At 44.5% G+C, this 14737-nt stretch overlaps 1 protein-coding gene across 2 annotated transcripts; it reads left to right on the top strand.

Moving 5' to 3' along the window:
• The first annotated feature begins 9 nt into the window (after window positions 1-9).
• Window positions 10-4714, top strand: LOC115005493 (coiled-coil domain-containing protein 130 homolog). 2 transcript variants are annotated; one of them, XM_029427343.1, is made up of 10 exons: window positions 10-147; window positions 879-919; window positions 1084-1137; window positions 1251-1333; window positions 1679-1734; window positions 1815-1875; window positions 2010-2152; window positions 2404-2576; window positions 2887-3025; window positions 3657-4714. In XM_029427343.1, the coding sequence occupies exons 2-10, from the start codon at window positions 917-919 to the stop codon at window positions 4160-4162; spliced, it is 1218 nt and encodes a 405-aa protein (XP_029283203.1). In that variant the 5' UTR covers window positions 10-147; window positions 879-916; the 3' UTR covers window positions 4163-4714. The 2 variants fall into 2 exon arrangements, with proteins under 2 accessions (XP_029283203.1, XP_029283202.1); XM_029427342.1 differs by lacking the exon at window positions 10-147 and adding an exon at window positions 241-359 and having other exon boundaries at window positions 3657-4162.
• Window positions 4715-14737: the final 10023 nt, after the last annotated feature.

Here is a 14737-nt window from a genome sequence, read left to right on the forward strand (position 1 = left end):
TCTTAACACGTTTTCTGTTCCGACACCGCTACTTCCCACAATCCTCTGCAAAGTGACGCGACTTCCGGAACCGGAAATCACGTGTCTGTTACCCATCGGCCCGCTGGTGTTGAGTGGATGGTTGTTGGTGCGGCTACAAGAGCGTTTGTAAGTATGTTTTAGTGTGTGTGTGTGTGTGTGTGTGTGTGTGTGTGTGTGTGTGTGTGTGTGTGTGTGTGTGTGTGTGTGTGTGTGTGTGTGTGTGTGTGTGTGTGTGTGTGTGTGTGTGTTCAAGGGACAATATGACAGCAGAGCATAACAAAGAGAAGAAACTAGCAATAGTTTTGTTCGCAGTTGTTATTAAACTACATGGTGTTCATGTGAGTACGTAGATGAGGCTAACGTCACATAGCAAGCTAGCTGTAGCTAATGCTAGCTTAGCTTTAGCTCCGAGGCGTTGCTATGATCACATCTGTCCGTTTAAGGTGTTGTTATACTGCACCTTGTGAAGCAGTGTAGCTCATGTTGGTCGTTAACAGTTGGCCCACACTTCACTCACCTATAAGACATTAAGCGAGTGTGTTTAGCTAACCTACCGGTGTTCAGCCACATACATTTGTTGTAGCTATAGTTTACACTTTGTTTATTAGTTTGCTGGGCTTAACGTTGTTAACTTTACACCTACATTAGTTGGACACTTCAACTTGATGAGCTTTTCCAAATGTTCTCATTAAATGGTGTGTGTGTGTGTGTGTGTGTGTGTGTGTGTGTGTGTGTGTGTGTGTGTGTGTGTGTGTGTGTGTGTATATGTTTCCAACGACACACACTTAAGTGGCTGAATTAATCTGCTAAAATATGTTTGCATGTAATCTGACTTCTTGTTTTATCTGCTTTAAAAGGGTGAATCTAATACTAGTGTGCAGATCCAGTCGTCACTATGGTAAGTCATGATGTGATACAAATAATCACAAGGATATAATATGTTTAAATACTCAATGTGTACTCTTCCCTAACAATATACCCTATATATATATATATATATATATATATATATATATATATATATATATATATATATATATATACACACTATTGTCTTGACAGGGTGAAAGAAAAGGAACAAACAAATACTACCCTCCGGATTTTGATCCAGCCAAGGTGTGTGTTGTGTGTGTGTGTGTGTGTGTGTGTGATCACACAGACCAGTGTGTGCGTTGGTCTCTTTTATGTAGACATACTGACTTCACATTTCCATCATTCTTTGTCTTTAGCACGGATCCCTCAATGGCTACCACAAAACTCACGCTCTGCGGGAGAGGGCCAGGAAACTGTCCCAGGGCATCCTCATTATCAGGTTAGTACACCAACCTTACATTAACCAAATCATTAACTGATGCTTCAAATTTTATGATGTCTATATTTTAAATGTATTATTTTTTGTAAATGATCCTTTCCAAAAGACATTTGTACAAGCAATTAACAAGTACTTTACTTTAATATTAAAATCTAGAATAAACGGATGAATATGAGAGTGCATGTCTCATGAACCTAATAAACAGAGACATGAACAATTACAAATAATTGCCATTATTTTTAATGAAGTATATAAAACATAAAATGCTAAGAAGCTTTATCAGAACCGGTGTTTTCATTGACACTCAGTTTAAGTTCCAACCGTTTAATCTTTTTGTCCTGTAAGGTTTGAGATGCCCTACAACATCTGGTGTGATGGCTGCAAAAATCACATTGGCATGGGTAAGAACATGACTCCTTTAGTCCGGTTCAGTCTCAGAGTGGCTTCTCATTTCTGTGACACTGATGTTCTGCTTGCATAGGGGTCCGGTACAATGCAGAGAAGAAGAAAGTGGGGAACTACTACACCACGCCAATCTATAGGTAAACGCAGGCGGACTGTATGTACCGCGCCACACTCTACACAGTGTGGTGCACGCATGAACCTCTGACGAAGTGATTCAATGTTAAAATGAAGAATTTAAGACCTTTGCATCTCTTTTTGCATCCTCGACCAGATTTAGGATGAAATGCCATCTGTGTGTCAACTACATCGAGATGCAGACAGATCCGGCGACCTGCGACTATGTAATAGTCATCGGGGCAAGCAGGAAGGAGGAACGCTGGGACATGGCTGACAATGAGCAGATCCTCACCACAGGTAGCGGATTCATGTTTGTTATCGATCAAAAGATCAACTTTGCTCACTCCTGTGTGTCTTCTGGAAATCAGCGGCATGACAACAATACAGAGGCTTTCCCTTTTCATCATTCAGAGTCAAATGCACAGCCCATGTCAAACTGCGAAGATGTCTTCATCTATTTTTCACAAGGACACAATCTGTTCCTGATTTTTCTTTTGCATGCTTGTATTCTGTTCCTAATGAACTCTCTACTCCGTCTGTCTGGACAGAGCACAAAGAGAAGGAGAAACTGGAGACGGATCCCATGTTCAAACTTGACCACGGAGGGAAAGACAAGGAGAAGCTTAAGAAGGCTCTGCCTTCTCTGTCTGAGATACAAGACTACCAGTCCAGCTGGAAGGACGACTTCCAGCTCAACAGCTCCCTCCGCAGGAAGTTCAGGGTAGGATACCTCTTGTGTTGGGTACTGCTGTATTATGGCTGCACAAGATGAGGTTGTTGCTTGTGTAAACCTTCAGCTGTTCTATATAACCCACTGTATATCTCTCACATCTGTACACACCTGTGTACACTGGGAGTAAAGACAAGTTTGTGCCAAAACTAAATTTTGACACACAAAGAGTTCCAAAGAAGACAAAATAAAAAGTAGAAAGTTACTCGTGGCAGCACATGAAGCGGTGACACCAGGTTTTGAGATGTTTTTAGATTGTATTTCACGGTCACTATCTGACGCCTCCGCTTTGATTGGACAGACAGAGAAGAAAGTTCTGGCTGATCAGGAGGAGAAGGACAACACAGTGAGGCTGAGGACAAACCTGTCCATCCCACTGCTGCCAGAGAAGGAGGAGGACAAGAAACTGGCAGCACTGCTCACATACCAGGCACCCGACTGTAAGGAACAGACTGTAAAGTTACACAAACTAACTTATTTAATACATTTGTCAACATCTATACACCGTTGCACTCTGTAAGGGCGATCTCTGGGTGTGTGCGCGCGTCAGTTCACACGCTGAAGGATTATATTAGTGGTAATCCTTATGATTTGGCGACACCCTATTTACTGGTGGTGACAGAACATTTTGTGTTGCTATTGTCCTTTTACGATCATCCTGTGAGCGACCGTGATCTGATGTAATGCTGCACACACCGTGAGTCGGCACACGGCGACAGAGAGGGTAGTAACAAGTTGGACGTGTGCAGCCTGTCGCCTGCAGCTCATCGTGGCTGCTTCTCTTCCATTCCTACCCGACATATACACAACTGATCCCAATGTTTCATCTGCAGCTGGATCTACATGGATCTCCTGCTAACTAACACAAATACCTTCTAAAGAGACCGAAAACACCAGCAGATCATGTTTTGTACCACTTACATGTTTGCACCTGCTTTTGCATCTTGTTGTTTGCACCTCATGTGTAATCTAAATGTTTGCTTCACACCCACTCAATGTTGCATCATTCATTCACCTGCACTGTATGCAGATGGATATTAACACGGTCTCTCTCTTCCCCTCCCTACTCAGCATATGATGACAGGCAGCACAGCAAGCGGAAAGAGATCTCCTCTCGTTCGTGGTTCACCGCCACCTCGCCGCCACCGGGAAGTCCTGCAGGCAGTCTGCTCCATAAGCTGAGCCTGCAGGGGAAAGAAGCAGCGGTGGCCAAAGCCCTGAGCTCCTCGCACAGCTCCCTGATCTGCAGGCGCTCAGGAGGAATCAAAACCGAACCCTGCGCCACCATCGCGCGCAGAAAGTCCAACCCTGAAATCAACATGTGCGATGGAGAGATTTCAAAGGTCGCTCAAGGAGAGGAAGCCCCGAGCGTAGTGCCAACGCAGGTGTGGCAGGAGGTCACAGAGACAAATGGCAGTGACTCCAGAGAGATGCGTGTTAAAACCACAGAGGAAGCAGATGAAGGACTGACAAACGCAAAGGATTTTGGGAAGGAGAAGGAACGGGGCAGGAGTTTAGGAGCGCTCACGTCCCTGGTAGCATACTGCAGCGACTCAGATTCAGACCCCGGACAATGAGGCCGAAGGATGTCTTCAGTGGATGAGACGTCGGGTTTGTGAGAGTCAAAGACGAACTGGAGATGCAGACACCTGCGACAGCTGCGACTCACCTGTCTGGTCACAATGGAAATGTTTTAGTTTTCTAAATCAAAATGTGTGAAATAAGATAAAAATGTAAGCTGTGTGGTCTGCAGACTGTATCTGTGTTTTGGTTATAGTGAACTAAGGTTTATTTAGTCCATCGGTCTTTTTTGTCGAGCTTTTTTCATGCCGAATAATTTACGAGCACGTCTGGAAAACACAAGATATAAAGTGGAGCTTTCTAAATGATTCTTTGTGCAGAAACTCAGTTTCAACTAATCGACAAATATTTTCTTTCGTCGAGGACAGCCCTGATTATAAATGTGTTTATATCATGACAGCGTGACTTCAAAATATGTTTCAAAATGTTGTATCTGATGCACAATATTTGGCTATTTAGGTTTGTAGATTTCCACATACGTGTGATCTGATGACAAAACTGTGACGCACCTTGTAAAATTAAATGAAAAAAGCTAAAAACACGTAAAACTTTTGTTTGAGTTGAGTTTGTTCCCTGGATATTACTAATGTTAGTATAGTATATTACTACTTACTGTTGCAACGTTCTACATCACACAGTGGAGAACATCAGGTGAAGCAATAATCATGCACTGAAAACATCTCGGGGGCAGAGACCAGACAGAAACAATGATTACACAGATCTGCTCTCGTGTGCAACTCTCCCAAAGATGACGCAGAATCTGACATGTTTAAGAAGAGTAGCATACTCTATGTTTGTGATCAGTCAAGTAAAAGCGTCACTTTAATGGAAAAAGGTTACAGCAAAGAAAGGGATCAGGAATCTTCTTGTTCATACAGTATTTTACTTTTTCAATGTTCATAAACTTCATTGTAGGTTGCAGACGGGACATATTTGTGTGGAAGTCGCTGCACGGCTACACCGCTCAGGTGGACGTTGAAAAGCTTGAATAACATGACGTCACCAGTCGTACCAATAAGAACGATGAATGATTAGGTTGTAAGGTAAAGCTTAAAGAACGTGACATAAATGTACAATGCTCAGTCTGTAGACACGTAGACACAGTCTGTAGACACAGTCGTCTGTATACAGTCGTCTGGAGACACAGTCTGTGAGTCTGTAGACACAGTCTATAGACACAGTCTGTAGACTCAGTCGTCTGTATACAGTCGTCTGGAGACAGTCTGTGAGTCTGTAGACACAGTCGTCTGTAGACAGTCTGTAGACATAGTCGTCTGTAAACACAGTCTGTAGACACAGTCGTCTGGAGACACAGTCGTCTGAAGACACAGTCGTCTGGAGACACAGTCGTCTGGAGACACAGTCTGTGAGTCTGTAGACACAGTCGTCTGTAGACACAGTCGTCTGTAGACACAGTCGCTACAGTCGTCTGTAGACACAGTCGCTACAGTCGTCTGTAGACACAGTCATCTGTAGACACAGTCGTCTGTATACACAGTCGTCTGTAGACACAGTCGTCTGTAGACAAAGTCGTCTGTAGACACAGTCTGTAGACACAGTCGTCGTGTACTGTGGCTGTTTTCAATCTTTCATAACGTGCAGCATGCGCACTTTGGATGTTCAGAGATGAAACTTGCTGGTGAAGTTAAATAACAGCTGAAATGACTTGTAATGCACTGTGGGATGTTGTGATGAAGATGAATGAGAATGCAGTCTTGCTGCCCTCTAGTGGACGCTGCTCTGGGGCAAAATTCAAGCCTGATTGAACTAATGAAACACTGATGTCTAACTTAAAAAGTAAACCCAGTTGTTCTGCCTCCTCTGAGTCGAGTTATTGGACGTTTCAGTTACTAAGATTATTTTTTTTAAACTTATGAGCACATCTCTGGTGATGTTGTGCGTTTGCGACACGTAGATACAGTCTGTAGACACAGTCGTCTGTAGACACAGTCTGTAGACACAGTCGTCTGTAGACACGTAGACACAGTCTGTAGACACAGTCTGTAGACACGTAGACACAGTCTGTAGACACAGTCGTCTGTAGACACAGTCTGTAGACACGTAGACACAGTCATCTGTAGACACAGTCGTCTGTAGACACAGTCGTCTGTAGACAGTCTGTAGACACGTAGACACAGTCTGTAGACACAGTCGTCTGTAGACACAGTCGTCTGTAGACACAGTCTGTAGACACAGTCGCCTGTAGACACAGTCTGTAGACACAGTCTGTAGACACGTAGACACAGTCGTCTGTAGACACAGTCTGTGAGTCTGTAGACACGTAGACACAGTCTGTAGACACAGTCTGTAGACACAGTCGTCTGTAGACAGTCGTCTGTAGAGTCGAGTTATTGGACATTTCAGTTACTAAGATTAATTTTTTTAAACTTATGAGTACATCTCTGGTGATGTTGTGCGTTTGCGACACGTAGATACAGTCTGTAGACACAGTCGTCTGTAGACACGTAGACACAGTCTGTAGACACAGTCTGTAGACACGTAGACACAGTCTGTAGACACAGTCGTCTGTAGACAGTCTGTAGACACAGTCTGTAGACACAGTCTGTAGACACGTAGACACAGTCTGTAGACACAGTCGTCTGTAGACACAGTCGTCTGTAGACACAGTCGTCTGTAGACACAGTCGTCTGTAGACACAGTCTGTAGACACAGTCGTCTGTAGACACAGTCTGTAGACACAGTCGTCTGTAGACACAGTCGTCTGTAGACACAGTCGTTTGTAGACACAGTCGTCTGTAGACACAGTCTGTAGACACAGTCGTCTGTAGACACAGTCTGTAGACACAGTCGTCTGTAGACAGTCTGTAGACACAGTCGCCTGTAGACACAGTCTGTAGACACAGTCTGTAGACACGTAGACACAGTCGTCTGTAGACACAGTCTGTGAGTCTGTAGACACGTAGACACAGTCTGTAGACACAGTCTGTAGACACAGTCGTCTGTAGACAGTCGTCTGTAGAGTCGAGTTATTGGACATTTCAGTTACTAAGATTAATTTTTTTAAACTTATGAGTACATCTCTGGTGATGTTGTGCGTTTGCGACACGTAGATACAGTCTGTAGACACAGTCGTCTGTAGACACAGTCGTCTGTAGACACGTAGACACAGTCTGTAGACACAGTCTGTAGACACGTAGACACAGTCTGTAGACACAGTCGTCTGTAGACAGTCTGTAGACACAGTCTGTAGACACAGTCTGTAGACACGTAGACACAGTCTGTAGACACAGTCGTCTGTAGACACAGTCGTCTGTAGACACAGTCGTCTGTAGACACAGTCTGTAGACACAGTCGTCTGTAGACACAGTCTGTAGACACAGTCGTCTGTAGACACAGTCGTCTGTAGACACAGTCGTTTGTAGACACAGTCGTCTGTAGACACAGTCTGTAGACACAGTCGTCTGTAGACACAGTCTGTAGACACAGTCGTCTGTAGACAGTCTGTAGACACAGTCGTCTGTAGACAGTCTGTAAACACGTAGACACAGTCTGTAGACACAGTCGTCTGTAGACACAGTCGTCTGTAGACACAGTCGTCTGTAGACACAGTCTGTAGACACAGTCGCCTGTAGACACAGTCTGTAGACACAGTCTGTAGACACGTAGACACAGTCGTCTGTAGACACAGTCTGTGAGTCTGTAGACACGTAGACACAGTCTGTAGACACAGTCTGTAGACACAGTCGTCTGTAGACAGTCGTCTGTAGAGTTGAGTTATTGGACATTTCAGTTACTAAGATTCATTTTTTTAAACTTATGAGTACATCTCTGGTGATGTTGTGCGTTTGCGACACGTAGATACAGTCTGTAGACACAGTCGTCTGTAGACACAGTCGTCTGTAGACACGTAGACACAGTCTGTAGACACAGTCTGTAGACACGTAGACACAGTCTGTAGACACAGTCGTCTGTAGACAGTCTGTAGACACAGTCTGTAGACACAGTCTGTAGACACGTAGACACAGTCTGTAGACACAGTCGTCTGTAGACACAGTCGTCTGTAGACACAGTCGTCTGTAGACACAGTCTGTAGACACAGTCGTCTGTAGACACAGTCTGTAGACACAGTCGTCTGTAGACACAGTCGTCTGTAGACACAGTCGTTTGTAGACACAGTCGTCTGTAGACACAGTCTGTAGACACAGTCGTCTGTAGACACAGTCTGTAGACACAGTCGTCTGTAGACAGTCTGTAGACACAGTCGTCTGTAGACAGTCTGTAAACACGTAGACACAGTCTGTAGACACAGTCTGTAGACACAGTCGTCTGTAGACACAGTCTGTAGACACAGTCGCCTGTAGACACAGTCTGTAGACACAGTCTGTAGACACGTAGACACAGTCGTCTGTAGACACAGTCTGTGAGTCTGTAGACACAGTCGTCTGTAGACACAGTCTGTGAGTCTGTAGACACGTAGACACAGTCTGTAGACACAGTCGTCTGTATACACAGTCGTCTGTAGACACAGTCGTCTGTAGACACAGTCGTCTGTAGACACAGTTGTCTGTAGACACAGTCTGTAGACACAGTCGTCTGTAGACACGTAGACACAGTCTGTAGACACAGTCTGTAGACACGTAGACACAGTCTGTAGACACAGTCGTCTGTAGACACAGTCTGTAGACACGTAGACACAGTCATCTGTAGACACAGTCTGTAGACACGTAGACACAGTCATCTGTAGACACAGTCGTCTGTAGACACAGTCGTCTGTAGACAGTCTGTAGACACGTAGACACAGTCTGTAGACACAGTCGTCTGTAGACACAGTCGTCTGTAGACACAGTCGTCTGTAGACACAGTCTGTAGACACAGTCGCCTGTAGACACAGTCTGTAGACACAGTCTGTAGACACGTAGACACAGTCGTCTGTAGACACAGTCTGTGAGTCTGTAGACACGTAGACACAGTCTGTAGACACAGTCTGTAGACACAGTCGTCTGTAGACACAGTCTGTAGACACAGTCGTCTGTAGACACAGTCGTCTGTAGACACAGTCGTTTGTAGACACAGTCGTCTGTAGACACAGTCTGTAGACACAGTCGTCTGTAGACACAGTCTGTAGACACAGTCGTCTGTAGACAGTCTGTAGACACAGTCGCCTGTAGACACAGTCGCCTGTAGACACAGTCTGTAGACACAGTCTGTAGACACGTAGACACAGTCGTCTGTAGACACAGTCTGTGAGTCTGTAGACACGTAGACACAGTCTGTAGACACAGTCTGTAGACACAGTCGTCTGTAGACAGTCGTCTGTAGAGTCGAGTTATTGGACATTTCAGTTACTAAGATTAATTTTTTTAAACTTATGAGTACATCTCTGGTGATGTTGTGCGTTTGCGACACGTAGATACAGTCTGTAGACACAGTCGTCTGTAGACACAGTCGTCTGTAGACACGTAGACACAGTCTGTAGACACAGTCTGTAGACACGTAGACACAGTCTGTAGACACAGTCGTCTGTAGACAGTCTGTAGACACAGTCTGTAGACACAGTCTGTAGACACGTAGACACAGTCTGTAGACACAGTCGTCTGTAGACACAGTCGTCTGTAGACACAGTCGTCTGTAGACACAGTCTGTAGACACAGTCGTCTGTAGACACAGTCTGTAGACACAGTCGTCTGTAGACACAGTCGTCTGTAGACACAGTCGTTTGTAGACACAGTCGTCTGTAGACACAGTCTGTAGACACAGTCGTCTGTAGACACAGTCTGTAGACACAGTCGTCTGTAGACAGTCTGTAGACACAGTCGTCTGTAGACAGTCTGTAAACACGTAGACACAGTCTGTAGACACAGTCGTCTGTAGACACAGTCGTCTGTAGACACAGTCTGTAGACACAGTCGCCTGTAGACACAGTCTGTAGACACAGTCTGTAGACACGTAGACACAGTCGTCTGTAGACACAGTCTGTGAGTCTGTAGACACGTAGACACAGTCTGTAGACACAGTCTGTAGACACAGTCGTCTGTAGACAGTCGTCTGTAGAGTCGAGTTATTGGACATTTCAGTTACTAAGATTCATTTTTTTAAACTTATGAGTACATCTCTGGTGATGTTGTGCGTTTGCGACACGTAGATACAGTCTGTAGACACAGTCGTCTGTAGACACAGTCGTCTGTAGACACGTAGACACAGTCTGTAGACACAGTCTGTAGACACGTAGACACAGTCTGTAGACACAGTCGTCTGTAGACAGTCTGTAGACACAGTCTGTAGACACAGTCTGTAGACACGTAGACACAGTCTGTAGACACAGTCGTCTGTAGACACAGTCGTCTGTAGACACAGTCTGTAGACACAGTCGTCTGTAGACACAGTCTGTAGACACAGTCGTCTGTAGACACAGTCGTCTGTAGACACAGTCGTTTGTAGACACAGTCGTCTGTAGACACAGTCTGTAGACACAGTCGTCTGTAGACACAGTCTGTAGACACAGTCGTCTGTAGACAGTCTGTAGACACAGTCGTCTGTAGACAGTCTGTAAACACGTAGACACAGTCTGTAGACACAGTCGTCTGTAGACACAGTCTGTAGACACAGTCGCCTGTAGACACAGTCTATAGACACAGTCTGTAGACACGTAGACACAGTCGTCTGTAGACACAGTCTGTGAGTCTGTAGACACAGTCGTCTGTAGACACAGTCTGTGAGTCTGTAGACACGTAGACACAGTCTGTAGACACAGTCGTCTGTATACACAGTCGTCTGTAGACACAGTCGTCTGTAGACACAGTCGTCTGTAGACACAGTTGTCTGTAGACACATTCTGTAGACACAGTCTGTAGACACAGTTGTCTGTAGACACAGTCGTCTGTAGACACAGTCGTCTGTAGACACAGTCTGTAGACACAGTCGTCTGTAGACACAGTCGTCTGTAGACACAGTCGTCTGTGGACACAGTCTGTATACACAGTCGTCTGTAGACACAGTCGTCTGTAGACACAGTCGTCTGTAGACACAGTCTGTATACACAGTCGTCTGTAGACACAGTCGTCTGTAGACACAGTCGTCTGTAGACACAGTCTGTATACACAGTCGTCTGTAGACACAGTCGTCTGTAGACACAGTCTGTAGACACAGTCTGTAGACACAGTCTGTAGACACAGTCGTCTGTAGACACAGTCTGTAGACACAGTCGTCTGTAGACACAGTCTGTAGACACAGTCGTCTGTAGACACAGTCTGTAGACACAGTCGTCTGTAGACAGTCTGTAGACACAGTCGTCTGTAGACAGTCTGTAAACACGTAGACACAGTCTGTAGACACAGTCGTCTGTAGACACAGTCGTCTGTAGACACAGTCGTCTGTAGACACAGTCGTCTGTAGACACAGTCGTCTGTAGACACAGTCTGTAGACACAGTCGCCTGTAGACACAGTCGCCTGTAGACACAGTCTGTAGACACAGTCTGTAGACACAGTCTGTAGACACGTAGACACAGTCGTCTGTAGACACAGTCTGTAGACACAGTCGTCTGTAGACACAGTCTGTAGACACAGTCGTCTGTAGACAGTCTGTAGACACAGTCGTCTGTAGACGGTCTGTAAACACGTAGACACAGTCTGTAGACACAGTCGTCTGTAGACACAGTCTGTAGACACAGTCGCCTGTAGACACAGTCTGTAGACACAGTCTGTAGACACGTAGACACAGTCGTCTGTAGACACAGTCTGTGAGTCTGTAGACACAGTCGTCTGTAGACACAGTCTGTGAGTCTGTAGACACGTAGACACAGTCTGTAGACACAGTCGTCTGTATACACAGTCGTCTGTAGACACAGTCGTCTGTAGACACAGTCGTCTGTAGACACAGTTGTCTGTAGACACATTCTGTAGACACAGTCTGTAGACACAGTTGTCTGTAGACACAGTCGTCTGTAGACACAGTCGTCTGTAGACACAGTCTGTAGACACAGTCGTCTGTAGACACAGTCGTCTGTAGACACAGTCGTCTGTAGACACAGTCGTCTGTGGACACAGTCTGTATACACAGTCGTCTGTAGACACAGTCGTCTGTAGACACAGTCGTCTGTAGACACAGTCGTCTGTAGACACAGTCTGTATACACAGTCGTCTGTAGACACAGTCGTCTGTAGACACAGTCTGTAGACACAGTCTGTAGACACAGTCTGTAGACACAGTCGTCTGTAGACACAGTCTGTAGACACAGTCGTCTGTAGACACAGTCTGTAGACACAGTCGTCTGTAGACACAGTCTGTAGACACAGTCGTCTGTAGACAGTCTGTAGACACAGTCGTCTGTAGACAGTCTGTAAACACGTAGACACAGTCTGTAGACACAGTCGTCTGTAGACACAGTCGTCTGTAGACACAGTCGTCTGTAGACACAGTCGTCTGTAGACACAGTCTGTAGACACAGTCGCCTGTAGACACAGTCGCCTGTAGACACAGTCTGTAGACACAGTCTGTAGACACAGTCTGTAGACACGTAGACACAGTCGTCTGTAGACACAGTCTGTGAGTCTGTAGACACAGTCGTCTGTAGACACAGTCTGTGAGTCTGTAGACACGTAGACACAGTCTGTAGACACAGTCGTCTGTAGACACAGTCGTCTGTATACACAGTCGTCTGTAGACACAGTCGTCTGTAGACACAGTCGTCTGTAGACACAGTCGTCTGTAGACACATTCTGTAGACACAGTCTGTAGACACAGTCGTCTGTAGACACAGTCGTCTGTAGACACAGTCGTCTGTAGACACAGTCTGTATACACAGTCGTCTGTAGACACAGTCGTCTGTAGACACAGTCTGTAGACACAGTCTGTAGACACAGTCCTCGTGTACTGTGGGTGTTTTCAATCTTTGATAACGTGCAGCATGCGCACTTTGGATGTTCAGAGATGAAACTAGCTGGTGAAGTTAAATAACAGCTGAAATGACTTGTAATGCACTGTGGGATGTTGTGATGAAGATGAATGAGAATGCAGTCTTGCTGCCCTCTAGTGGACGCTGCTCTGGGGCACAATTCAAGCCTGACTGAACTAATGAAACACTGATGTCTAACTTAAAAAGTAAACCCAGTTGTTCTGCCTCCTCTGAGTCGAGTTATTGGACGTTTCAGTTACTAAGATTATTTTTTTTAAACTTATGAGCACATCTCTGGTGATGTTGTGCGTTTGCATGATTCTTAGTGGAGTTTTACAGATCAGTCGATTAAATCAAATGATTGTTAGCAGACTAAATAATTCTTTAGTCAAGTACCGCCCCGAAACCAAACGGCAACAGAGTCTTCCTCTAACGTGTGTTAATAAATTGTTAAATCCACATTGGACATGTTAGAGTAGTTTAGATGGGGGCTGATAACAATAGTTGAGATAATCTTTACAAAAATAAAACGACAGAGAAACCTTTAATATTCATGTGCAGAATGGGATGATCTACAAGAATCTCAAAATGAGAGTTTTTGCAATTTTATTGTTGAACTTCAGGCTCCATCAAGGTCGGGGGTGGAGTGTGAGATCTCGCCTGTCAGAAGCTGTTGCTCCTCCTCTTCCTGTTGACTGATGAGGTGTGTGTGTGTGTGTGGGGGGGGGGGGGGGGTAAAGAGGCTGACTGTCTCTCCTGTGGCCACAGTCCACTGAGGCTCTCAGTCAGTCAACATGGGTCGGTGGACGCTCCACAACATTTTATTCCTCATCCTTCTCTGCAGCGCCAACGCACAGTTGGATTCTCTCAGAAGGTACGTCTCTGTCTGGTGACTGTAAAGACACTTTGTATCTTTAAAGTTATGTTTACTAACTAACTAAAGGTTCTGTTATATACAGACTCCAGTGGCCTGGCCATGTTTGACAAGCACACATTAAATACATTCCTTCTATCCTCTTTAGTGGGTATATGCCCTGTAACTTAATATAAATGTCACTAACCATGTTATAATACCACACGTGCTGTGTCATGAATGAACTTAATATGTCTTCTGTTTATTTGCAGGTCACCAACAGTTAGTTCTGCACCAAGGTACAGTCGCCATTAATACAAAAGTCAAACTAGATTGTGCTTCTGAGTTAAGGATGGGTTATGTTGTGGGTTTTCTCTAAACTCTATTGGAGCAGTTTTTAGTTATCTGCTGACTTCTCATCAATTCTCTTCACTTGTTTTGCTTTGCAGTATTTCTGATATCTTCCCGAACACAATTTAACACATTGAAGTATTGTTGTTCGTGGTTAATAGTAATACTGTAGCAGCAGTAATGGTCTAACAGCAAGTAGCAGTATTCAGGGTCAGAGATAAAGAGTCAACAAGAGTCAGACAACAAAAATGCCAAAATTGTCTCCAAATTGAAAAAATCAAATCATTTTTACATTTAATAGATTTACTTATCTGTTAAAATATATTATGTCTTAAAGTATGAATAGTAGCAAAGATATTTTAAGGTACATTTATGTAATATTGTGATTTTATTTATTAACTTGTAATATTTGTATTATTAGAAAAATATTTATTCTCTATACATCTCGAATCGTATGTCATGAATTAATATGAATGAATGAATTGGACATTTATTACATTATATTATTTATTTGT

This window comes from Cottoperca gobio, unplaced genomic scaffold, assembly GCF_900634415.1.
Source record: "Cottoperca gobio unplaced genomic scaffold, fCotGob3.1 fCotGob3_30arrow_ctg1, whole genome shotgun sequence".
Taxonomy (NCBI): domain Eukaryota; kingdom Metazoa; phylum Chordata; class Actinopteri; order Perciformes; family Bovichtidae; genus Cottoperca; species Cottoperca gobio.

Bases quoted from the DNA above. Each gene is read 5' to 3' on its own strand.
- LOC115005493 (XM_029427343.1), top strand. The intron at 1,334-1,678 runs GTTAGTACACCA...TTGTCCTGTAAG, and splicing joins CAGGGCATCCTCATTATCAG to GTTTGAGATGCCCTACAACA. The intron at 2,153-2,403 runs GTAGCGGATTCA...CTGTCTGGACAG, and splicing joins TGAGCAGATCCTCACCACAG to AGCACAAAGAGAAGGAGAAA.